The 21,750-nt window shown below is 43.8% G+C and overlaps 1 protein-coding gene across 2 annotated transcripts in view; it reads right to left on the bottom strand.

The window, feature by feature from the left end:
- The window catches only part of Cobl (cordon-bleu WH2 repeat protein), a 229,437-nt gene that overhangs the window by 62,296 nt on the left and 145,391 nt on the right, over positions 1–21,750 (bottom strand). For both annotated transcript variants that reach the window (XM_045136083.1, XM_045136084.1), the window contains 2 exons: positions 13,828–13,966; positions 10,155–10,325 (listed from right to left, as the gene is read on the bottom strand). In XM_045136083.1, the coding sequence (XP_044992018.1) occupies positions 10,155–10,325; positions 13,828–13,966 (310 nt within the window). The remainder of the gene's footprint in view (positions 1–10,154; positions 10,326–13,827; positions 13,967–21,750) is intronic.

The raw sequence follows: 21,750 nt of genomic DNA, 5'->3' as shown, positions 1-21,750 counted from the left end.
CCTGATTGGAGGTGAAATGACTACTGCTTTTCAATGCAAAAAGAGAAGGGGACACTTTCTAACTCATTCCTTCATAATGTCTGTTGAGTTTGGTCTTTGTTTCACCAGCACACGGCACTGAACGGGTTTACGTAGCTCGGGCTTACACTTAGTTCTAATCACGCGTGTTGGTACCTGCTGCATCCTTTCCCGCACTTGTCGGCTAACGCTTCCGTTGCAATCAAGCAGACAACAGTCTTAGAAGCAAAAAATTCTTCTGTTTTTTTTTTTTTTAAAGAAGGTCTTTTGGAGTTTAAAAAATGTGTGTTTGTACAATAATAAAGAAAAGCAAAGGAAGCAACAGGGTGTTTTTGTTTTTTCCTAAACCCCGAATCATCACATATTAGATAATTCTCCAGGGATTGCAGAAGGGAAAGTGAGTATGCTTCCACAAGAGTGCGGGGGGTCTCATGTCCAGGGACCACGAGCTACCACACCCCTGGAGGTACAGCTGTTATGCATTTGCCATTTGAACAAGACTCAGGACAGGGTCATCCAGTAGCATGCTAGTAATTTCGTTCACATGTATGAAGATCATTAGGTGAGTAAACGCCAGGTGTCTGTTACTCATGCTTATTGCCCGAAATGTTCGGACAATGGCTAACATTAAATTCTATCAGTGTCTGGTAAAAAGAAAGAAAGGAAGGAAGGAAGGAAGGAAGGAAGGAAGGAAGGAAGGAAGGAAGGAAGGAAGGATGAAAAATGAACACATGAAGAGGAAAATCCTTCGCCCTCTTTATTTTTTTGTAAAATAGCCAAGTGACAAGAGGACGCAGTAATAAGAAAGCTAGAGAAACCCAAAGCAGAGAGACCCACGCGTCCCTAGTGGCGTAGGTGCATGCCGCGGGCTGCTTCCATTGTGCACTTGCTGTGCTCGAACTTTTACCACGTCAGTGGAGTATTTTTGTTCTACCCAAAGTGATAGCACTGGGCAAAGTTTAGCGACAAGATAGTTTTGAGGAAAATTTAGAATCAACTCTGGAACAGAATGTTGAGTAAGAACAGTATGCATTAATAAAGACTTCAAAGGAAGGAACATACTTCACAAGAACAGTCCCACCTGTCAATGAATGTCACATAGGTTAAGACTATCAACCTAAAATGTACATGAAAAAGTTTTTATGCCAGGCATGGTGGCGCATGACTTTAATCTCAGCACTCAGGAGGCAGAGGTAGGAGGATCGCTGTGAGTTCGAGGCCACCCTGAGACTCCATAGTGAATTCCAGGTCAGCCTGGGCTAGTGCGAGACCCGACCTCAAAAAAACAACAACAACAAAAAAGGTTTTACTTCCTACATAAAATGTGAACATCAAGCAAATATCTGTCACGTATGCATTTATGTGCAAACACTAAGGAAAGCAAACGGAGGGTGTATAAATGAGAGGAGGAAGAACGTAGAATGACAGCATCATCAGAGCCAGGACAGCAGAGACACTGGTAAGGCCTACAACAGGAAGAGGCCTGTCCATCAGACGCGCTTGGCATGAGTAGGGAATGATGCACAACAATACACTGTGGGGAAAATAGATGGCAGAAGTGAATACAGAATCCTGTGAGGCAAACGCCTGCCAGCATCATGCACCTTCAAGGCCCTGGAGATTTACCACTGCACTGAGAGCAAGGTGCTGCCAAGTCACATCAGCACTGCTTTCCCATTGCCTTCAGGTCTCTGTCTAGGACTGTCGTTAGAAAGGTCTGTTAATCCATCAGAAGAATTTTGTCTCCTGTAAAAATCATAAGTGTCTTTCTTCTCAATGAAGGGTTTTCAAATTATTAAATAACATTGTTTTTATATGAAACATTTGTGCCCTTATTAGCAGTGACACCCTTTGGATGGTAGGCAGAAGGCTACCCCTTGAAAAAAAACTTTTAAGTTCTGGTGAACCAGGGAAAAATAAATAATATTACTCTGTAATATCTTCATTTTAAGATCGGTCTTTCACTGTGATTCTGGTGGAAGGAGATAGGGTCCAAGCATCAATTCAGAGAGCAGGGCTTCTCGGTTGGTTTGCAGATGGACAGAAGCATGTACTATGATTCACTATTCAAATGAAGCAAAGCCTCCTGAGCCCAGCTGCTTTTCCAGTGTGCTACTGGCTTCTCCTATAAAGACCATCATAGGAAAGAAGTTTGAAGTCCCCAGTGGCCTTATAAGATGGGGACTCAAATTAAGACTGAATTCAGGGCTGGAGAGACGGCTCTAGTGGTTAAGGCGCTTGCCTGCAAAGTCAAAGACCTCGGTTCAATTCAATTCCCCAGGACCCATGTGAGCCAGATGCACAACGTGGCACATGTGTCTGGAGTTCGTTTGCAGTGGCTGGATGCCCTGGCGCGCCCATTCTCTCTCTCTCTATGCCTCTCTCTCTCAAATAAATTAATTTAATTAAATATTTTTTAAAAAACAGACTGAATTCGCATCACTGCACATAGAGCCCTGCACACACAGTGTACATGACTACTCAGTTTACTTTTGAACTGATGACGGAATGCATGGAACCCAATAAAATTGTGAACCATTCTTGAAAATAATAAGGGCCATGCCTTATTTCTGGAAAGGGCTTCAATTCACAGGAACCAGAAAGAAGTTCTCATAACTCCTCATATTTACAAAATGGGAGTTTATGCCCAACTTGACTTCAGATTAAAGCTTCCAGAAACACAGGCCAAGGTTTTAATTATTTGGGTCAACTTAATGCTTGATTGACTTCTAAAAGTCAAAATATAAACATTTCCCCAGTTTAATTAAACACTTTTTCTTCTTTTCTGCATTCTATTTATATTTTTACACTGATATGCTGGTAAACAATCATAAAATGGTTATGAATTTTTATATAAAGGATGGAAAAGACAACATGTATATGAAGTAATGAAATATACAATAGCATTTTTGTAAACTCTATATAACCAATTTATTCTCACAAAATACTTTCATGAAATGTTGCCAAATTCTTTGATTTATAGCTCTCCTATTAGTACTATTAGGAAGTAAGTATAATTTCAGTATGAATTTAGATTCATCACTTTTTAATGTCATGGTGAAAATAAAAGCAGGACTATAGCATTTTTTACTACGTAAGAAGAGCACACTGTTGCACAATAGCTTCCTGGTACTTCCTACAAACTTGGTAGATGTGAATAATGTGAAATACATAGAAATAGTAAAATCAGAAATAATTAGGAAGCAAAAAGTTTCTAATGTTTGTTATCTCTGTTTTTAATATGTATTTAATTGTAAGATTATGTTATTTCATTTTTAATAATGGTCTATTGATCGTTTGGCTTGCAAAATTCCTAAAATTGTAACCATCTGCTCACATGAGCTGGTATAGAGCAGGCAGGCCCATTCAATTGAGATGCTGCTAAGCTCTTTAAGTCTCTTTCTAGTCAGAGAGATCATACCTTATGAAGGGCTAAAAAGTTAAGGACAAAAACAAATAAATTCTCCAGTTTCCTTCTTCTTAAACCCTCAATCTAGACGTTTTGTGATTCACATTGCTTTCTTCCTAAGTAGCATTCATCTTATCCAACCTACGTGGAGTTCATAGTTTTCAAGACACAAAAAAAGACAGATTGCAAATCCAGGCAGGTACATTCTGCTCCAACAGTCAACAATTTCCTGCCATTTTATGGTAAGGGCTGCTTGCACATGATCCATTTCCTGTTTTCCCGGATACTCTGCTTTTCTCGTGTTGCCATGGCAGCAGAAGCAGCTGGGTGTCTGGCTCCCTTGCCATGGGCAGGAAAGTGGCGAATAAACACCAGGCAAAGGCAAGTCTGCTCCCCTGTGACTGCTCAGATCTGCGCACACCTGGGGGCTTCCAGGGAGACGCAAGGCTCACAGTACCAGGCTCTTGTCAGGAGCTATGGAATTTGTGGCTTTGGTTTAAAACAGGAAAAATGTTCAGTTTGGGCTCAAATGGAAGAGAAAGGTGATTTAGAAGATTGGAACAAATATCAGGGAATCTCAAAAGCCTTGTCCCATTGCTCCTGTTTGAGGCTTTCTGTTCAGGCAGCACATGCTGTCAATGGCCACAGCATTTGCTCCCAGAGAACAGGGACTACAGACATGTGCCCATAAACTACTGGGGTGCTCCTCAAATAACCCTAGCATCTCTGCTGGGTCACTTGCCTAGAGTGTGTGTTATTATTAGTATTAATATTTCATCTATCAAATTTACATTATCTTATTTTAATTCAGAAAGGTATTCTTTTCTCCCGTATCATTGCCCTAGTTTAGAGTTCCCTATATGTACATTAGAATGGGATACCGGTCACAAATTTTAAATCAACCACAGTAATAACATGATGGTCATCATTTGTGATGAGAATAGGAACTATCTTTCCTATATGCTTTTATATATTCTCCAAAGAAAGATTTATTTCCTTATGCCAAGTATAGGAAAATGTATAAGAAATTGACAATGATTAGATAGTTTAATTTAAAGAAATTAAAGCAGTGCTGCACTCTGAGCTCCGTATGCATTGACCTGTAAATCCCCATGGTCTTCTAATTGAAATAATAACTTCAAAAGCAACTCAGCAAAGTTTGAACTGAAAACAAACATTGGCAGAACACAAGCCAGTTAGAAAGTTTTACTCAAAATCCAAATGCACACACAATCCTATTGATTTCAGCAGGTATACACTTGCATGTGTGAGTAGATACCTAATGATTAATACACACCTTATTAGTAAGAAGCAGAGGGTTAAGCAATACACAAGAGAACCATTCGTCTCCCGCACTTATAAACATGCTAACAAACCTCACTCAGTCCTATTGAGGATGGATTTTGTTCCAGGAGGCTTTGAGAGGTTACAGAACTTAGTCATTCTTTCTCCACACATGTGGCATTTATACGTGCAGAATGTGCAAGATGTGGGATTGTGTGGACCCAACACAAGGAGCCTCACCTCGGCGCAGGCTGTAGGGAGGGCACGTGCTTGTTTTCCAGTGCATGCAACTTCACCTCTGCCCTCTTCTGGCTTTAAAAAGGTTGTGTGTTTTTTAATATATTTTTCTTTATCGTGTGTGTGTGTGTGTGTGTGTGTGTGTGTGTGTGTGTGTGTGTGTGTTTTGGGGTGATGCTCTGCATGCTCGCTGGTAGCAGGGAACACCGCCTACAGAGGCTAGAGCTGAAGACAGGGTGTCCCATTCCAACTGCTCTTCCACCTGGTCTTCATTTTGAGCCTGTCTCCTTTTACTGATTCTAGAGCTTGCTGGGCTCCAGTGATTCTTAAGTCTCTGCTCTTCTATGGGATTAAGGTTACAGGTCTCATGGTCATACCCAACTTTTGATGTTCTAGAGATCTAGAGATTTAAACTGTGGGGCGGGGGGGGGGAGGGTCTCAGGTCCCCTCAGGCCTTCATGCTTGCACAGAAAACACAATTAACTGTTGAGCCATCTCTCCAGCCCATGATTATAATAAATTCACATAGGAGGATAGCAAAGTATGCTTTCGACACCAGGGAGTAATTCTGAATGTGAACCAACATTATTAAGATTGGGGCTTGGGAGGTGGCTTAGTAGTTAAGGCACTTGCCTGCAAAGCCAAAGGATCTAGGTGGGATTCCCCGGCCAGATGCACAAGGTGGTGCATGCATCTGGATGGAGTTTGTTTGCAGTGGCTGGAGGCCCATTCTCCCTCTCTCTCTCTCTCTCTCTCTCTCTCTCTCTCTTTCTCTCTCTCACACACACACACACACACAGTAAATAAATAAAAATAATAAAAATATTTGTAAATGGAATATACTACTTTACCAGTACTATTTTATTTTATCACTACTAGGATTATCCAGATGCAGAGCCTTCAGTCTCCCTTACATAATGCAGTTGCTTATCCGGGCCACAGGGAGCGTGCTCCAAAGCCACCAGCAGATGTAGGAGAACGCTGGTAATACTGATCACTACACATTACATACTATGTTTCTTTCTTCTTTTTAAATCATAGACCGTAGCAATTTCAGCACATGATTTCTGCTTGCTTGTTTTATTTCCCTCTTCCCTTGAAAGAAGCATTTGAACTGGCAGCATCACCCCTCTTTGAGGGCACTTTGAGGGCATCGTGACTTGAACAGAGGCAGTACAACACCTCAGTAGTCAGTCTGCAAACTGGTGCTGCTAGGGGACACTCCTGGCAGGTGGCACCAGCAGTGGGGGTCTTGGGACACAGGGATGATGATTCAGACCCTGGGGCATGATGGAGCGGGTGGGTATGAGACACTCTTAGAAGAGTCCACAGTTTAAAATTCAACAATTATTTCTGGGCTTGGGAGATGGCTCTGTAGTTAAAGGTGCTTGCTTTTAAAGCAGGCTGGCCCAGATTTGATTCCCCAGTACACATGTAAAGCCAGATGCCCAAAGTGGCACATGATTTTGGAGTTAATTTGTAACAAGAAAGAGGTCTATCTCTGCTTGCAAATAGATAACATTTTTTTTTCAAAAATTAATTATGGAATTTTCCAGTTGATAGTGTAAGACTGGTTGACTACAGGTAACAAACTATGGGAAGGAAACAAGATAAGAAGTGCTGTCTTGCTTCAGAGCTAGCTGCTCTATCAGTGGCTCCTCTGGACTGTAAATGCAGAACATGAGAGCTATAGGTAGAGGCCATGCCTGAGGTGGTCAGTCTTGCATTGAGACGACCCTCAAGAAGAACTACTCCCTGGCGATTTTTGGCTTTTGGAGGCTTGACTGTACTAACTTTGGGCTCAATTATCCACATTCATTCTCCAACTCGCAGCATGTCTTATGTTCTCTAGACTATGCCCTAACCAAGGGCTTTCGCCCAAGCATGGTAGACACCTGTGCCTACTGGCTGTATACACAGGATTGATCATGCCACCCAGTGTCTGATCCCCAGTGTTGTCCAGAAATGCCCACGTTCCTCAGGGAGAGCAGGTCCCATCTGTCAAGATGGGCCTGGATAATCTAAGATGCTGCTCTTCTTGCTAGGGGTTGGGTCAGTACATTAGCTGGTGTGGTCCATGAATCATGGGAGAGGCTCTTCAGTGGGGATTCCTTCTTCCTGTGAAGTGCTTTGCATAATCTACCTTCATCAGAAGAGTCTCATGTGTGAATATGACTCACGGAATAGCCACAGACTCCATTCTGCCAGCCTGAACAGAAAGCTACCTCAAAGATGACAGACCGGGAACAGAAATAACCTGGATCCCTGCTGACCGGTTTGGGCTCATCTTTTGCAATTCCTGATCCATGAAATAACAGATTAACTCACTGAGGATGTCAATTTGTGAAAAAAAAAAGAGTTCTTTTTTTTTTTTTTAACTTCTGGTTTGAGCTGCAGTACAAACTGTCTCGACGTTGAGCGGCTTAGAGCAACAGCATCATCTTACTTCACAGTTTCTGTGGGTCTGGAATCTGGGCACCAATTAGCTGGGTGACAATGGTCCAAGCATAAGTCACAAGACACAAGACTTGTGTCAAGAGACACAGGACTGTACTCATGGGGTTTATCAGAGTTGTGGCCTCCTCTGCAGGCTCTGCTGTGAGGGGATCTGGTTCCATCCTGACGAAAGGAGCAGCTACAAGGATCTATCCTCATGGTCAGTTGACATAGGGCCTCAGCTCTTTTCCACAGGGGTCTGCAGAGAGGAGCTCTCGACGGCAGATAGCTTTCCACAGAGGGAACAGTGGGAGGGGTGCCCCAGATAGAAGCCACCAATGTTGTCTGTGCTCATCTGGGAAGTAACCAAGGGCTCCATACTACTCTGCCACATCCTCTTCCTGAGACAGGAGTCACTGATGCCACAAACAGCATGAACACTGAAGGCGGGTGTCGCCAGGGGCCATTCTAGTACTGCCCACCACAGAAATAATGAACGGGCTAAAGAAGAAAGAAGCAGAGGGCGGGTGTCAGGTTTCCACCGGGATTTTCACACCTTTCTCAACGTAATGGTCGGAAGTCTCTGACACACTACTGATCTAATGATGGTGTCCTTAGGCTGGGTACCCCTTAGCTTCAAGTACACCCCAGTTTACTGAAGCCAGATGAAATACTGAATGCCATTGATTGGCACCAAGTTGAAGGGCAGATACAAATAAGGCCAAAAGCCTCTAACTATCTTGGGCATCAGGTGCATGCAACAGGGGGAAAGGGGCCAAATGCCTACAGGGTAACGGGAGAAGTTCAGGGCCGACATTTGCATGGCTACTTCTGAGCTGGCAGCAGACTACGCGCGGAGAGCTCGCCCTTCTCGTCTGCGGCCGGAGTTACGGGGCTCGCGTCAGCTGTCCCCAGGCGGGGGCCGCCTCGGGTGGGCTAGACAACAGTCTGGGGACAGGTGGCCTCTTAAGGAGGGCACAGTTACTCTCTCTCTCTTCAGGAGCCCCTGATCATAAACCGGGCATTTGAGTTGCAGTGAACACGTGGATACCGTCTTTTCATTTTGCCTTTGTTCCCAGTCAACGTGTTTTCTTCACCAGGGATCAAGTGCTGATACCAGTTTAGGCATGAGGGTGGTACTGCGGGGTCTGCCGCGGCTCAGTGCTCAGGAAGGCTGGCAGAAGCCAGAGGGAAAGAACCTCAGGAGTGGATTCACCATCCCACAGAGAACAGGGAGGAAGTCAGGGGAGAGCTGAAACAGAGAGCCCAGCGTGGGAGCTATTGAAACACAAGGTGAAGTTCAGAGGAACTAATTCACATTTTCGCATCATCTTCCGAAATCTGTACAGATCTGTCATTGACCAGCTTTTGCATGTGTTTAGCTTAAGAAGGAATGGTAGTTGCTTACTGTTTGAGGAAAGCACAGAGACACCCCCCCCCCCCATCAACCTGACCGGAATATACCATCTGTAGTGTAAGTCACAATGATTTGCTAAAGTCAAAGGTGTGCTATGAGCTTTTAGTGCAGTGAGAGAAATTACGAGGTGATGGATGGACAGGTTTGGGGGTCTGAGCTGCTGTAATGACAAACTCCATTGGGCCACTTATGGAGGAGTTCATTCGGGCTCAGTTTCCCTGAAACAGCCCTGCCATGGGCAACACATGAGACCACTCTGTGGGATTCCTGGCATACCACCTGGGCCCTGGAGGTGCTCAGGGTAAGTTCCCACATGGAGTATGGCATTTCTTCAAACAGCACAGGAGGAGAAGCACAGTAGCTTGTAGTGGGCAAGAGAGTGTCTGCACTGAGCTTTCACACAGCCAAACACAGGCAGAGCTCTGATTGGGAGAATAGGTGAGAAGCACGTGACGTGGGCACAAACTCACACCTGATAACTTCATGTGCCAACCACGTATGCCTCTCTGGAGACAAGCAAACAGGACCAACAGGATTTCCATATTATAGGAAAAACAATAAAAGAATACAAAGGATTGATTTTTCTCTGGCTATTTTTAATATCCTAAATGAAAGAAGAGTTGTATGCGGTTGAGCTGGGCCAGCAATCCCAGTTTCCAATGCTGTAAACAGCAGGCAGGCCAGTTCTGCTAATTAGACAATATAATAGTTCCACACTGGATGCACAAGACTCTGATGGAGAGCAGCAGCAGCAAAGTGAGAGAGGGAAACTTCCATTGATCCCAGGCCACTTGCTCTGCAGGTGGCTGCTCTCCATACACTCTTAATCTGAGCATCACTTCCTCTCTGACTTTCCTTAAAATTTATTTATTTGAAAGAAAGAGAAAGAGAGAGAGAGAGAGAGAGGGAGAGAGAGAGAGAGGGAGGGAGAGAATGGTGTACCAGGGCCTTCAGCCACTGCAAACGAACTCCAGACGCATGTGCCACCTTGTGCATCTGGTTTCCATGGGCCAGGGGGAACTGAACCTGGGTCCTTTGGCTTTGTAGGCAAGTGCCTTAACTGCTAAGCCATCTCTCCAGCCACCTTTCTGACTTTTTACATAGAGCAGCTGAAGTCCAACAGCAAGTATGAGAGACTGACTCATCACATCACTTTGATGGACATCTATATGACTCACAAGCACCCGTGAAGTCAGACACATTGCATTGCGCATTTGGAAAGAAAAGTGGGAAAGGACAGGCCCAAATATCCACAGGAAAGAAAGAAAAGACTATAAATCCAGCTCAACACCAGTAGGGACCAGAGAGACAAACGGTCAACACCCAGCTAGAACGGAAGCCAGAGGCACGTACGTTTGGGTCTCAGCTCTGAGGTCTTGGAACCAGCGCCTTCCTCAGGAGAGCGGACAGGCTCTGCCACCTCTGTGTCAGGAGGAGGGTAGGGTGGGGGCGGGGGGAGCACTAACTGGGGTACGCCCCGAATTGCACCCCTGGGAGGCTTTTGTGGCACCTGTCGTCCAACACCTACATGAAATCAATGGAAGGATTTAAAGGTTAAGCCGAGAGATGCCCTGCCTTCCGATTGAGGCACACCACCACCATTGCTCAGCAGACACCAAACCAGCCACTCTCAACATCACATCCACGCTCATCCAGCACCATATCCAAGCTTTCCTGACTCCACATCGGGTCACACTCAGACTTCAGCAGTCCACATAGACAGTGCTCTACATCAACTAGAATTGGGACAATCTGCCTGGTTTCCATTTGTCTCTAGCAGGTTCTACTACATAAACTCTGGGCCAGAAAATCCACAAGGGAACACCTGCCAACATGAAGGAACCCTGCTCCTCCTCACGTTTGCCTTTCCCAGGCTTAAGCCCCGTGTTCTCGCTGCGCTTGCTGTTATACACCAGTCACCTAATCTGGATGGGCTGGCCAGTGACTCAACTCTTTTTAGCCCACTTACTGAGGACAACACTCTTCAGCGTTTCTTTCAAGGCCAGTTGCAGAAAGTTAGGTGTTCAGAACCTACCTCTACTTTATCTCCGGAATTGGAATAGCCCTGTGTGCTTTGCTACATGTTGGGGTACATTCATAATTTTGTATGAAATAGTTTTCTTATGCTAGTGAAATTTTTCAAAGCTGGTGATTTCAGATAATACATGATATAAATTGCCAGCATCACAATTTCTGTTTATTATCGTTTCTTTAATAATACTTTCTACAAACCTTGTAGTTTGGGTTCTAATGGTAACGGTCTGTGCATTGCGCCATCCAGCAGGTTATTAATAAAGCCCAAGAAACACCTTCTTGACCCAAGAGATACAGTCCCTTATTCCTTCTCTGGGATATGGCTCTAGAGGTGGGATGATGTTAACCTCTCCGTTTCAAAATAACACTTGTTCCCCAAAATATAGGTAAGCCCAATTCAGTCTGGGTGGGCAGTGCTATGGGCCCTCAGTAATGTACTTGTTGAGAAGGTACCCAAGTGTTAGCAGAAGCACTTGTTTTATTGTCAACCTAATGCCTAGATTTGTGTTATGAATTCTGTGAGCTGCTTTTCCTGTCCCTTTAATTCATGGGGACTTCTGATGAGGAGGGAAAGGTGACTTGCCATTGCCACCAATACCTTTCCCATCATCCTCTGCCCTCAATAATGTCCAAAATTATTTTTAGCAAGAAAGAGGGTTTTGACCTTCACAGACCTATGGACAAGTTATGGGCCAAGAAGGGAGAAGCATAGCAAAGTGTTACTATTCACATCGCCTCATCATAAGATCTTTTAGATTTCAGGTGACCTGCCTGGAATCTCCTCAGCATCTAAGGGTGCCAGCTTGATCCCCTATGCCTACCCAGAACCAGAAGCTCATGTGCCACAAGGATTTGGTCCTTTTCGCTGAAAAAAGAAGGGTACTTTCCTGGCTTCAAATGGGTAGTCTGGCTTAATGCAATCACAATCACGAGTACATTTAAAGTGAGTATTTCTGGGCTGGAGGGATTGCTTAGTGGTTAAGGCATTTACTAAGGCAAAGCCAAAGGACCAAGGTTTGATTACCCAGGACCCACATTAGCCAGATGCCCACATTGGTGCATATGTCTGGAGTTCGTTTTCAGTGGCTGGAGGCTCTGGCATGCCCATTCTCTCTCTCCCTCTTTCTCTCTGTCAAATAAATAAATAAGTAATAAAATATTAAAAAATACTTTAAAGTGGGTATTTCTGAGAATCTCCACAAAGAACCGTCTAAGTCTAAGAGGGTTTTCATATTTAGAGAAAGGAGAGGCTTCAAGGGAGGAAGGTGCACTCATCATGAATAGAACACTTCTGTTCAATGGGACAATCCACTGGTAATATACCTCCTCCAGTCTTATAGTGCATTTCCCTGGAAGAGGAGTGAACTGTTATGAAATATAGATTATTGCTTCATGGGTACCTGATTCCTAGTCTGTGAAGTGCTAGGCATTGAATGTGAGGAACTGACTACAAGGCAACATGCTAACCACTAGTCAAGTAGTTCTTATTAAAATTTCAGACACTGGGCTCTCTGATCACTTGGGAACTTCCAGCTGTGGGTGAGTTTGTCTTTCTGCCAGGGCCTAGGCTGGCTCCTCCCAAAGAGGCTCAGGCCCAGGCCCAGCTGGGAAGCCACCCCAGCCCTTACTCTCCGCATGGGTTCTTTATCTCCTCCAGCTTCTCACATGGCAGTAGCTCCTTGAACTTTCTTTTCTCTTTTTTTCCCCCACACTTTTTACCCAGATCATATCTGGTCACGTGGACCCCTGAGCTACCCGTGGCGCACATGGGCTTTTGGGCTCCACGTGGTGTAACTCTGCTCTCTCCGCTTTATCTCCCCTTACCTCCCAGACTTCCCCTTTCTGCACGCCTTTTTGGAAAACCTGAATAAAATGTGGTATTTTAAAAATCAAAAACAATGGTTTTGGACATTGAAAATGCAACAACTTGTCCTTGGGAATACCTTGCCTGGAGGTAAAAAGGAAAATGTACGACTCCCTGGGCCAATTACAGGGCATGGCCAGTGGCTGACATCAGAAATCAGCTCTGATGGGCTGTGTACCACTGGGGACTCAGGCTTAGGAATGGGTGAACCCTCTGATGTAAGAATTATTTCTGTATTAGTGAAATAGCAAACAGTGGGAGATCTTGAACAAGCCCAGCTTTTAGCCTCTTCCCCCTCCCCTATTGCAAACAATGTCTAGAAGGCATAATGTGTTTAATGTCCTCTTAGGCTGTTTTCTACTTACAGGTGTCAGGACGCTCCTGTTTTGGGGAGTCTGTTTGACTTAACATAGACTGGGATAAATGTATAAAAGGTATGTTAATGGAAATCAGTTCCAAACCAGATGACATGCTGACTACTCATTCACAGGCCAAATGTCCATAAACTGAAATTCTCAGAACCACATGCGTTTTGGATTTCAGATTTTACTAATTTAAGAACATTTGCATATACATAATGAGATATTTTGGGGATGGAACTCAATCCTAAATATGCAATTATTTTATGTTTCATATATACCTTGAATATAGAATTGAAGGTGATTGTATGCAAATATTGAATAATTGTGAGCATGAAACCAAGCTTCATGATCTGGGATTTTTCCAGTTGTAGTATCATATTGATGTTCAAAGAGTTTCATTTTGGAGAATTTCAGATAGGAATGGACAACATGTAGAGACCACATGGAGGCCTGAGGTGTCTTTCAAATGCCAGATACCTTTCAAAAGAGCCTCCATAGACATCCTCTTACGAACTTATCTTTGTCCGGTCAGAGAGACACATGCCACATCCACATTCACTCATGCTCTATCTTTTACCTTCTCACCAGACCTTGCCTCCATCCTCACCTCCTCAGTACCTTCCTCAACAGTTAGAGCGTAAGTATTCATGTCTAGACTTTCGGTCATTAGCAGAAACACTTCTGGGTTAAAGCTACCAGTGCAAGGGTGAACACAGTTCACAGCAGGCATCCCAGAGGCATGCAGAAGCAGGTCCAGTCCACTCACCCGCTGTGCTCTTCCTGTTCTCCTCCTTGCCCTCCAGGCGGGTGGGGACCACAGGGCTTGGTGGCGGTGCTTGTGGCAGAGGGGGAGCTGGTGCTTGCCGCTTCTTCTTTTGCAGATCACCTTGTGAGCTGAGTGAGGTCTAGGAGCACCAAGAAGGAAGACAAGAGCAAGTGAGCTCAGTGAGGTGCAGGGAGCACTCAGAAGGGGGGAAAATAGTTAGGCCCCTGTAAGAGCAACATCTTCTTGGGACATAGGAGCCACTCAATGTAGCCCAGCTGCTGACAGGAGAGCTGTCACACTGTCATGCCCATGCCGGGTCCTCTCGGGCAGGCGACAGAAAGCTGGCCCACCTCCCCAGTGCAGCCCCAGGGTATCAGAATGGTGTTGTGCCAGGCCCCTGGTGCGTCCTCCCCACACTATGAGTGCAGGAAGCTTCTGTTTTCTAAAGACTCTGGGAAAGTCTGGAGACTTGCTGAAATTCCTCAGGAATATGTAAGAAAGTGACCCATACCCTTACTTAAGTAATATCCCTATGGGACCATAAGGGTAGGTGCTGCTGATAGACCAGTTGTATTCCTTCTAGGATGAGAAGTGTGGGTGCAGCCCAGAGAGCAGACTGCTTGCTTGCCTCTGCATGAGGACACTTCAGAATAGCCAGGACCCTAAATCAGTATATAGGTTACCAGTCTCCCACTAAGAACAGCAATCCAGCTCAACCTTTATAGCGTCTAAAGGCCAGTTTGTCCAGCTTGGGCAGGTACCATGGTTGAAGGTAAAATCATCTTGTATATAAACTTGAATCCACTAATTACAGTTCTTTGTTTCTAAAGGATTTCTTATTTCTCCTCCCTTCCTCACTGCACTCAAATTCCTCTTTCTCATTGTTTTAACTCATTTAAGAGCAAGTCATGAGTCTGTGCCAATGATGGAAATGATGCCTCTGCTCGCTTCATGCCCTGAGTTGCTCATAGCCAACATCAAGCATCATCAGACCCCATGACTGGGATGGAGCCGAGCACACCACCACCCTCTGCCACCTCAGCTTGGATCTGGATGACCTTTGGTATAGCAACTCGTGCACAATCCTGTATACTTGAATTCAGTACACACTGAAATCACCTCCTTTTTTTGAAAGGACATGGTATTTGAAACATGGATATAAAACATCCTTTTAAATTTTATCAGTAATGCACATTAATTGCTAAAGTAGTTTAAACAGAAGTTGTATATTGCTCACTATACTTGTCAAAGGCACCTTAAGGGCTTGTTTCAGCTTACAGCGCCGGGTGGTAGTCCACCATGGTAGGAGGCACGGAGGCAGAGGCATGGAGCAGGAGCAGCTGGTCACGTTCACCCACAGTCAGAAGGGAGAAAGTGACTTTTTATAAAGTCCAGGATTCCTAAACCAGGGAATGGTGACGACTACATTTACAGTGGACTTCCCACCTCAATTATCTAGAATCTCCCTCACAGAAATGCCCAGAAGTTTGTTTCCTTGGTGATTTTAAATCCCATCAAGTTAATAAGATTGACCATCACAACCCCATCCTTTGTCAACTTGACTCAGATACATCATTTTGAAGCCACAACATTCTACCCCTTGGCTGGAAGTCTTTACTCGTCCCAGTACTGTTTAAAAATTTAAAGTCTCCTCTGAAACTCAAAGAAATCGTTTAACTGATCCCCCCAAAATTAGCAAACAAGTCACATACTACCATTTAAAATGACACATTCCCGTTCCAAAAGGGAGGGACGGGGGCAGAGAAAAGACATATCAAACCAAAGCAAGACTAAAACCCACCAGGGCAAACACAAACCCTGCCACCATACAGGAAACCTGGATTTTCACTGTGCTTAGATAGTCCCACTCCCTTACCTCCACTGCCTCTCTCCTCTCTCTTGGGATAGCTCCCATGCCTATAGCTTTTTTCTTGGCAGACATCCCACGGTTCTGGTATGTCTAATGTCCTGGGTTCTCTATAACAACTTAGGATTCACCTTCTTAGCTCCATGCAGTGGCCTCTCAGGGCCTCCTAGTGGGGATTCTAACCCTGCCACATATTGCCTGGTCTCAGCAGTTCCCTAGAACTGTGCAGCAAGACTCCATAATTCCCTTGATCTTCTAGCTCTCGGGTCTCCAAGTCTGGGACCACACGAATGACACTGCTAAGTCCTGCTGCCAGCCTGGGAGGTGGCTGGACTCCCTCCAACCACAGCTGTGGTATCGTCTGTGTGTTGAACCTCTGAGAATATTTTTCCAGGTATTGTTTTGGAGCAGGGGGCCTCTTCTGTGGTATTCTATTCATTTTCTATTCAGGCTCTCTCCTTTCAGAACAATGTGCATTCTCACAAGTTAGAGTTTTCTATGGGTGGGTTCTTGCTCTTAGAGAACCCTTTCTATTGTCCCAGTGCATAAGGTTTCTCTTTAATAATTACAGTTACTTTCTTAGCATGGTCCGTATAGGAAACTTTAAACTTGTTCTCACTTCTCTCCTTGCCAAACCTCACATTTTTCACAGCTCTGAGCTGCTTGTTTCTTTCTCATTGTAGATTAAAATAAGGTCAGTCAACAGAAGCCATTCCACAGCCTGAATGCTATCCTGTCAGGAAATTTCCTCCATCAAACAAACTTGTCCATTAGGTCTAAATGCTAGCTCATGTAAATTCTCAGGAGGCTGGCAGAATGCAACCAGATTCTGTTCCAGAAATCCTATGAATGGCCAGCTCTGTTCTGAGTGGTCATTTCCCCTCTGAAACCTCATAAGTTGGTCCTCCATGGTCTGCATTTCTCTCAGTATTCTGGTTTTCCAAACTCCCAGCAAAATAGCCAATTAAGCTGAATTTATGGTGTTCTAGGACTTTTCAACATTTAAACTCTTCCATCTCCAAAATCCTATGAACTACATGCTCAGGCTAATCATAGCAATGGACCAACCCACACTACTAATTTTCTGTATTAATTACTTTTGACATTGTTACAGCAAGTACTTGACAAAAGCAATTTAAACCAGAAAAGTTTGTTTTAGCTTATAGTTTTAGGATATATACTCCATGAATACAGGGAAGGCATGGTGAGACACAATGAACTCCTACTACTTGGCATACATTTTTTATCATCTTTGTGTTTTCTTTTCTTTAAAATTCACAGCTTCCTGTAACTGTAATATACTATAACCATTTCCCATATTTTTAAATTTCTGCAGCATATTTTGCATAAAATGTGGACCCAGAATAAAAGCAAAGGACACTCTGCATCAAAGTGAGTGATTTCTTGTTCACCACTTTCTTTTCAGAGGCAGATGCTCCAAGCACTTGTCTGAGAAGGTGAACTCTGTCTCTCTCCATAATCCTGTTCCTCTGCTGTCTGCTACTTTTTGCACAGTGGATTTTGTCTATTATGCCAGAGGTGGGAATTTAGGGCTTTGAGGTGCACACACGCTGGCATTCTCTTTCTCCGTCACCCCTAAGATCACAGCATCAGGTTGCTTTTTGCCATCTACCTACGCAGTTGTCCACCCTTACGCACAGCCTTAGTTTCCCCTCTCAGCGCCATACACTCAGTTGTTGTCTAAAAAGATTAAGTGGAAAGCAACCAACAGTTAGGTTTCCAATCGTGCACTACATTGAAAAACACAATGAAGCATCCTGGTCAGGGCATCCAGGCTAGTGATCCCTTAGTAGTCATCTGTTTATCAAATAAGCTGTGGCAAGACCACAGTGCTTCGGCTCCATTAACCCTAACTGTTCTCAATAATGACCCCGGAGTAAATGAGAAGAGATACTGGCATACCAGTTGAAGTGTAATTTCAGAATTAGTTGTTCATCTCTTACTATGGCTAATTTACAAATTAAACATTGTGATAGATGTGAATAAGAAAAGAAAGCCTGTGTGTGTGTGTGTGTGTGTGTGTGTGTGTGTGTGTGCTTTGATACTATACCATTTTGGGATCCAGGCATCCAAGGGGACTTCTGAACACAGTTAGAATAGATATCATAACTATGTAAAATATAATGTTCAAAAATATTTCTTTTACATTTATTTATTTATTTGAGAGAGGTGGGGAGGCAGAAAGAGAATGGGCATGCCAGGACCTCCAGCCATTGCAAATGAATTCCAGATGCCTGTGCCAACTTGTGCATCTGGATTACATGGTGAATCAAGACTGGGTCCTTTGGCTTTCCAATCAAGTACCTTAACAGCTAAGCCATCTCTCCAGCCCCTAAAACAGAATTTTTAAGGGAGAATTTTCCCTAGCTGAGATGCATCATGTTTGTGATAATAGCACTTTATTTCCTTCTTGATTTTCCTGTGCTGGGTGACTGATTTGTTTTCTCTGACCCTAGCTACACTTACAGGAAATTCACTTCTGTTCAGTTCTGTTTTGATTCTTTGTTTTCATGGACAAAATGCACCTGGAAACTATTTTTGAGACCTGAAAATATAAATATGTTTTACATTGTAATATTGTATATCAGCATAGATAACTTGCAGAAACCCAAGGAAGAAATAACTGACTATGAAATTCTGAAAACACTACACCACCGGCCCAGCTCTCTCTTGTCAACTGGGAATGGCAACTCAACTGTGCAGAGGAGATGGCTGTGCCATGCTAGGATCTGCCTTCTACTGAACTGTTCAGCAGAGATGGCAGCGCAATCATAGTGCCACCTTCCAACAAACCATACATCCAAGACTCCAGTGCCACCCTAGGTTCACCTTCCAACAAACCATACATCCAAGACTCCAGTGCCCCCTAGGTTCACCTTCCAACAAACCATACATCCAAGACTCCAGTGCCACCCTAGGTTCACCTTCCAACAAACCATACATCCGAGACTCCAGTGCCACCCTAGGTTCACCTTCCAACAAACCATACATCCAAGACTCCAGTGCCACCCTAGGTTCACCTTCCAACAAACCATACATCCGAGACTCCAGTGCCACCCTAGGTTCACCTTCCAACAAACCATACATCTGAGACTCCAGCGCCACCCTAGGTTCACCTTCCAACAAACCATACATCCGAGACTCCAGCGCCACCCTAGGTTCACCTTCCAACAAACCATACATCCGAGACTCCAGCGCCACCCTAGATTCACCTTCCAACAAACCATACATCCGAGACTCCAGCGGCCCCTAGGTTCACCTTCCACTGAACCCTACAGCCAGCCTAGGGCCACCTTTAATGTGCTTTTGTCTTCTCTCCTGCTGGCTTGAGGATCTTCTCACACTTGCCTGTCCTGACATTCCATGCACCTGGGCAGGTACTTTTCGTTCACTCTTGGCTTTCACTGGGCCTAACGATTTGTGTGTCTCCCAAATTTTCTAGTGATTCTTTGTAGTTTTTTTTTTTTTCTTATCTTCCCCTCCCTTTGGGATTTCAACCAGTTGAACATTGAGGGTTGTAAATGAGGATTGTAAAACAACAAATATTTCTTGAATACGCTTACCTATTTTAATTTCTGATTCTCCATTTGTTTTTTGGTAATGTCTTGTCCAAGTTTACTTCAAGGTCTAACTTACAAATTTTGAAAGTAATTACTATATATTTAATTTCCAAGAATTCTTTATTATGTATTTTAAAAACAGCATCATGGTCTTCTTTCTTAGGTATATTATTTTCTTGACAGACATACACTCATAAACACACACACATACAGATTTTTAAAATATTCTATTTTCAACTGCCTTTAGCTTTACATGCTATATTTTCCTCTCTTTTCCCTCTATTTATCACATTTTAATCTGCCTGGAATTGCTGATTGTTTACTATACATAGTTGACACAGACAGAGTTTATTCCCACTCTAATAGGATTGCTTGTGGTTTATCTGGCTAGAGGATGGGAAAGCCTCTCTCTTCAGTCAGCCACCACCCACATGGTCCTTCTGTCACCTGCCTCGAGGTGGCAGCCCAGTACAGGGCAGAGTCGGCCAGAAGGCCCAGGGGATCCTACAGCAAGCTGAACTCACTGACTGCTGCAGACTCTGTTCAGAGGTGTCTGACAGATGGAGTCCCAGAGCTCTGCACAGGAAGGAGTGGCCGAGATTCTCAGACTGGTGGGATTCTGGACCCTTCTACTATCCTCCCTGATCCCCAAAGTCAGCATTCAACTACTTCCTTTTTACTAAGTATTTATCAAACATGTTTGTGCTTCCAACTGTGTTCTGAAAACTGTCAATGCATTACTCTTTTTTGTTGCCTCAGTGAACAAACCATTGTTATTCATTTTACTAGGGTAGGATTTTAAAAGGAAACACAGCCAGGCATGGTGATATGTGTCTTTAATCCCAGCACTCAGGAGGCAGAGCTAGGATGATCGCTAGGAGTTTGAGTCCAGCCTGGGACTACAGAGTGAGCGCCAGCTCAGCATGGACTGGCGGGAGACCCTACCTCAAAAGAAAGAAAGAAAGAAAGAAAGAAAGAAAGAAAGAAAGAAAGAAAGAAAGAAAGAAAGAAAGAAAGATGGATGTAAACTAAATAGTAGCCATTTTCTATATCTTTTAGCTTTATCGAGGCATAATTAACAAGTAATTATTGTATATAATTCATGAGTACAAACTGATTATTTGATATATGTATGAATTGTGAAATAATCACAATCAAGCTAGTTAACATATATACCACTTCACAAAGTTAATGTTTTATTTTTATTCTCTCTCTTCTAAGCAAAATTCCAAAAACTTAATTAAGAGAATATTATTGCATTGGATAGATGAGCATAACAAGTCTAGGCTCTTTTCTTTAGTTGATTATTAAGAATGTTTGATTTTACTTATTGCAAACTGAATTTCTTAGAACATGCTTACAGTATTCTTTTTCCTATATTTTCCCTTCCTTCCTCTTTCTCTCCCTTCCTTTCTTCCTTTAGGTTTACAGTAAATTCACTTATTGTACCTTTGTAAGCAAAAAGATGTGAGATCCTGAATCTAAACTTATAATCCCAATTCTAAAAATTATTCTCACAGAGGAGTGACATCAATTAGGTGACAAAATAGGGAAGCTCTAGACCTACCTTCTATAGTAGAACTTTAGAAACAGTGACTTAACAACAATAATCTGTAGTCCGAAAAGCTTTCTATGAGCAGTCCAGTAGTCCGTGGTCAAATCACAGTACCCGGGAGAGTGGCTGCACTGCAGTGACTAGGGAAAGCCAATTCATTTCAACCAAGAGAGCCCTCACGGTTACAGCTACCCCTCGGAAGGAAAGGGAAGGAGGGATCCCATGGCCTCTTGTCAGGTTTCCAGCACTGCCTGAGGGGAATAGCTCTTTCTTTCATGACTGGGAGTGCTCATGGGAGAGCTGATGTCTTTGGGTGTGGGAGGACATGATACTGAAGAAATAAGGACTTTAGAAGCCTGGTATTGCCACTGACAACGGCTGGCACAGCTACATATAATTAGGAAAAAACACTGGCTTGCAACGGACTATCTCTCTAGAAGGGATGAAAAGAGTGAGACGTGCAAGCTATGCTCCGGCCTTTCGGAATACTAGCAAGAGGGGCTGGCTGGCCACCCTTGGACTGCACAGCTCACAGCTCAGTGGCTGGTTAATGGGCTACAACATCTGCAGTACCAGAGACAGACACAAGAGGGCGAAACTATAAACTGCTTGAAAAAAGGAATTCACAAGCATTTCCAATTGGGAAACCAATCATATGAGACCAGAGAAGATGCATGAGGGGAGGAGGGGAAGATTGAAATGTCCTCAGGATTCCCAGAACTCACTGACGTGATGTGCCCTTAACAAGATAGTCTAAGAGAAGGAACTATTTATTTCAAATGCACAAATTACAAGATAAACTAACAAACCCGGCTGGAGAGATGGTTCAGCCATTAAGGTGCTTGCCTGCAAAGCCTAATGACAAGAGTCTGATTCCCCAGTACCCATATAAATCCAGGTGCACAATGTGGCACATGAAT

The sequence above is a fragment of the Jaculus jaculus genome, chromosome 16 (assembly GCF_020740685.1).
Source record: "Jaculus jaculus isolate mJacJac1 chromosome 16, mJacJac1.mat.Y.cur, whole genome shotgun sequence".
NCBI lineage: Eukaryota > Metazoa > Chordata > Mammalia > Rodentia > Dipodidae > Jaculus > Jaculus jaculus.
The sequence above is the reverse complement of the archived record's forward strand: the minus strand, read 5'-3'. Positions and strand labels throughout refer to the sequence as shown.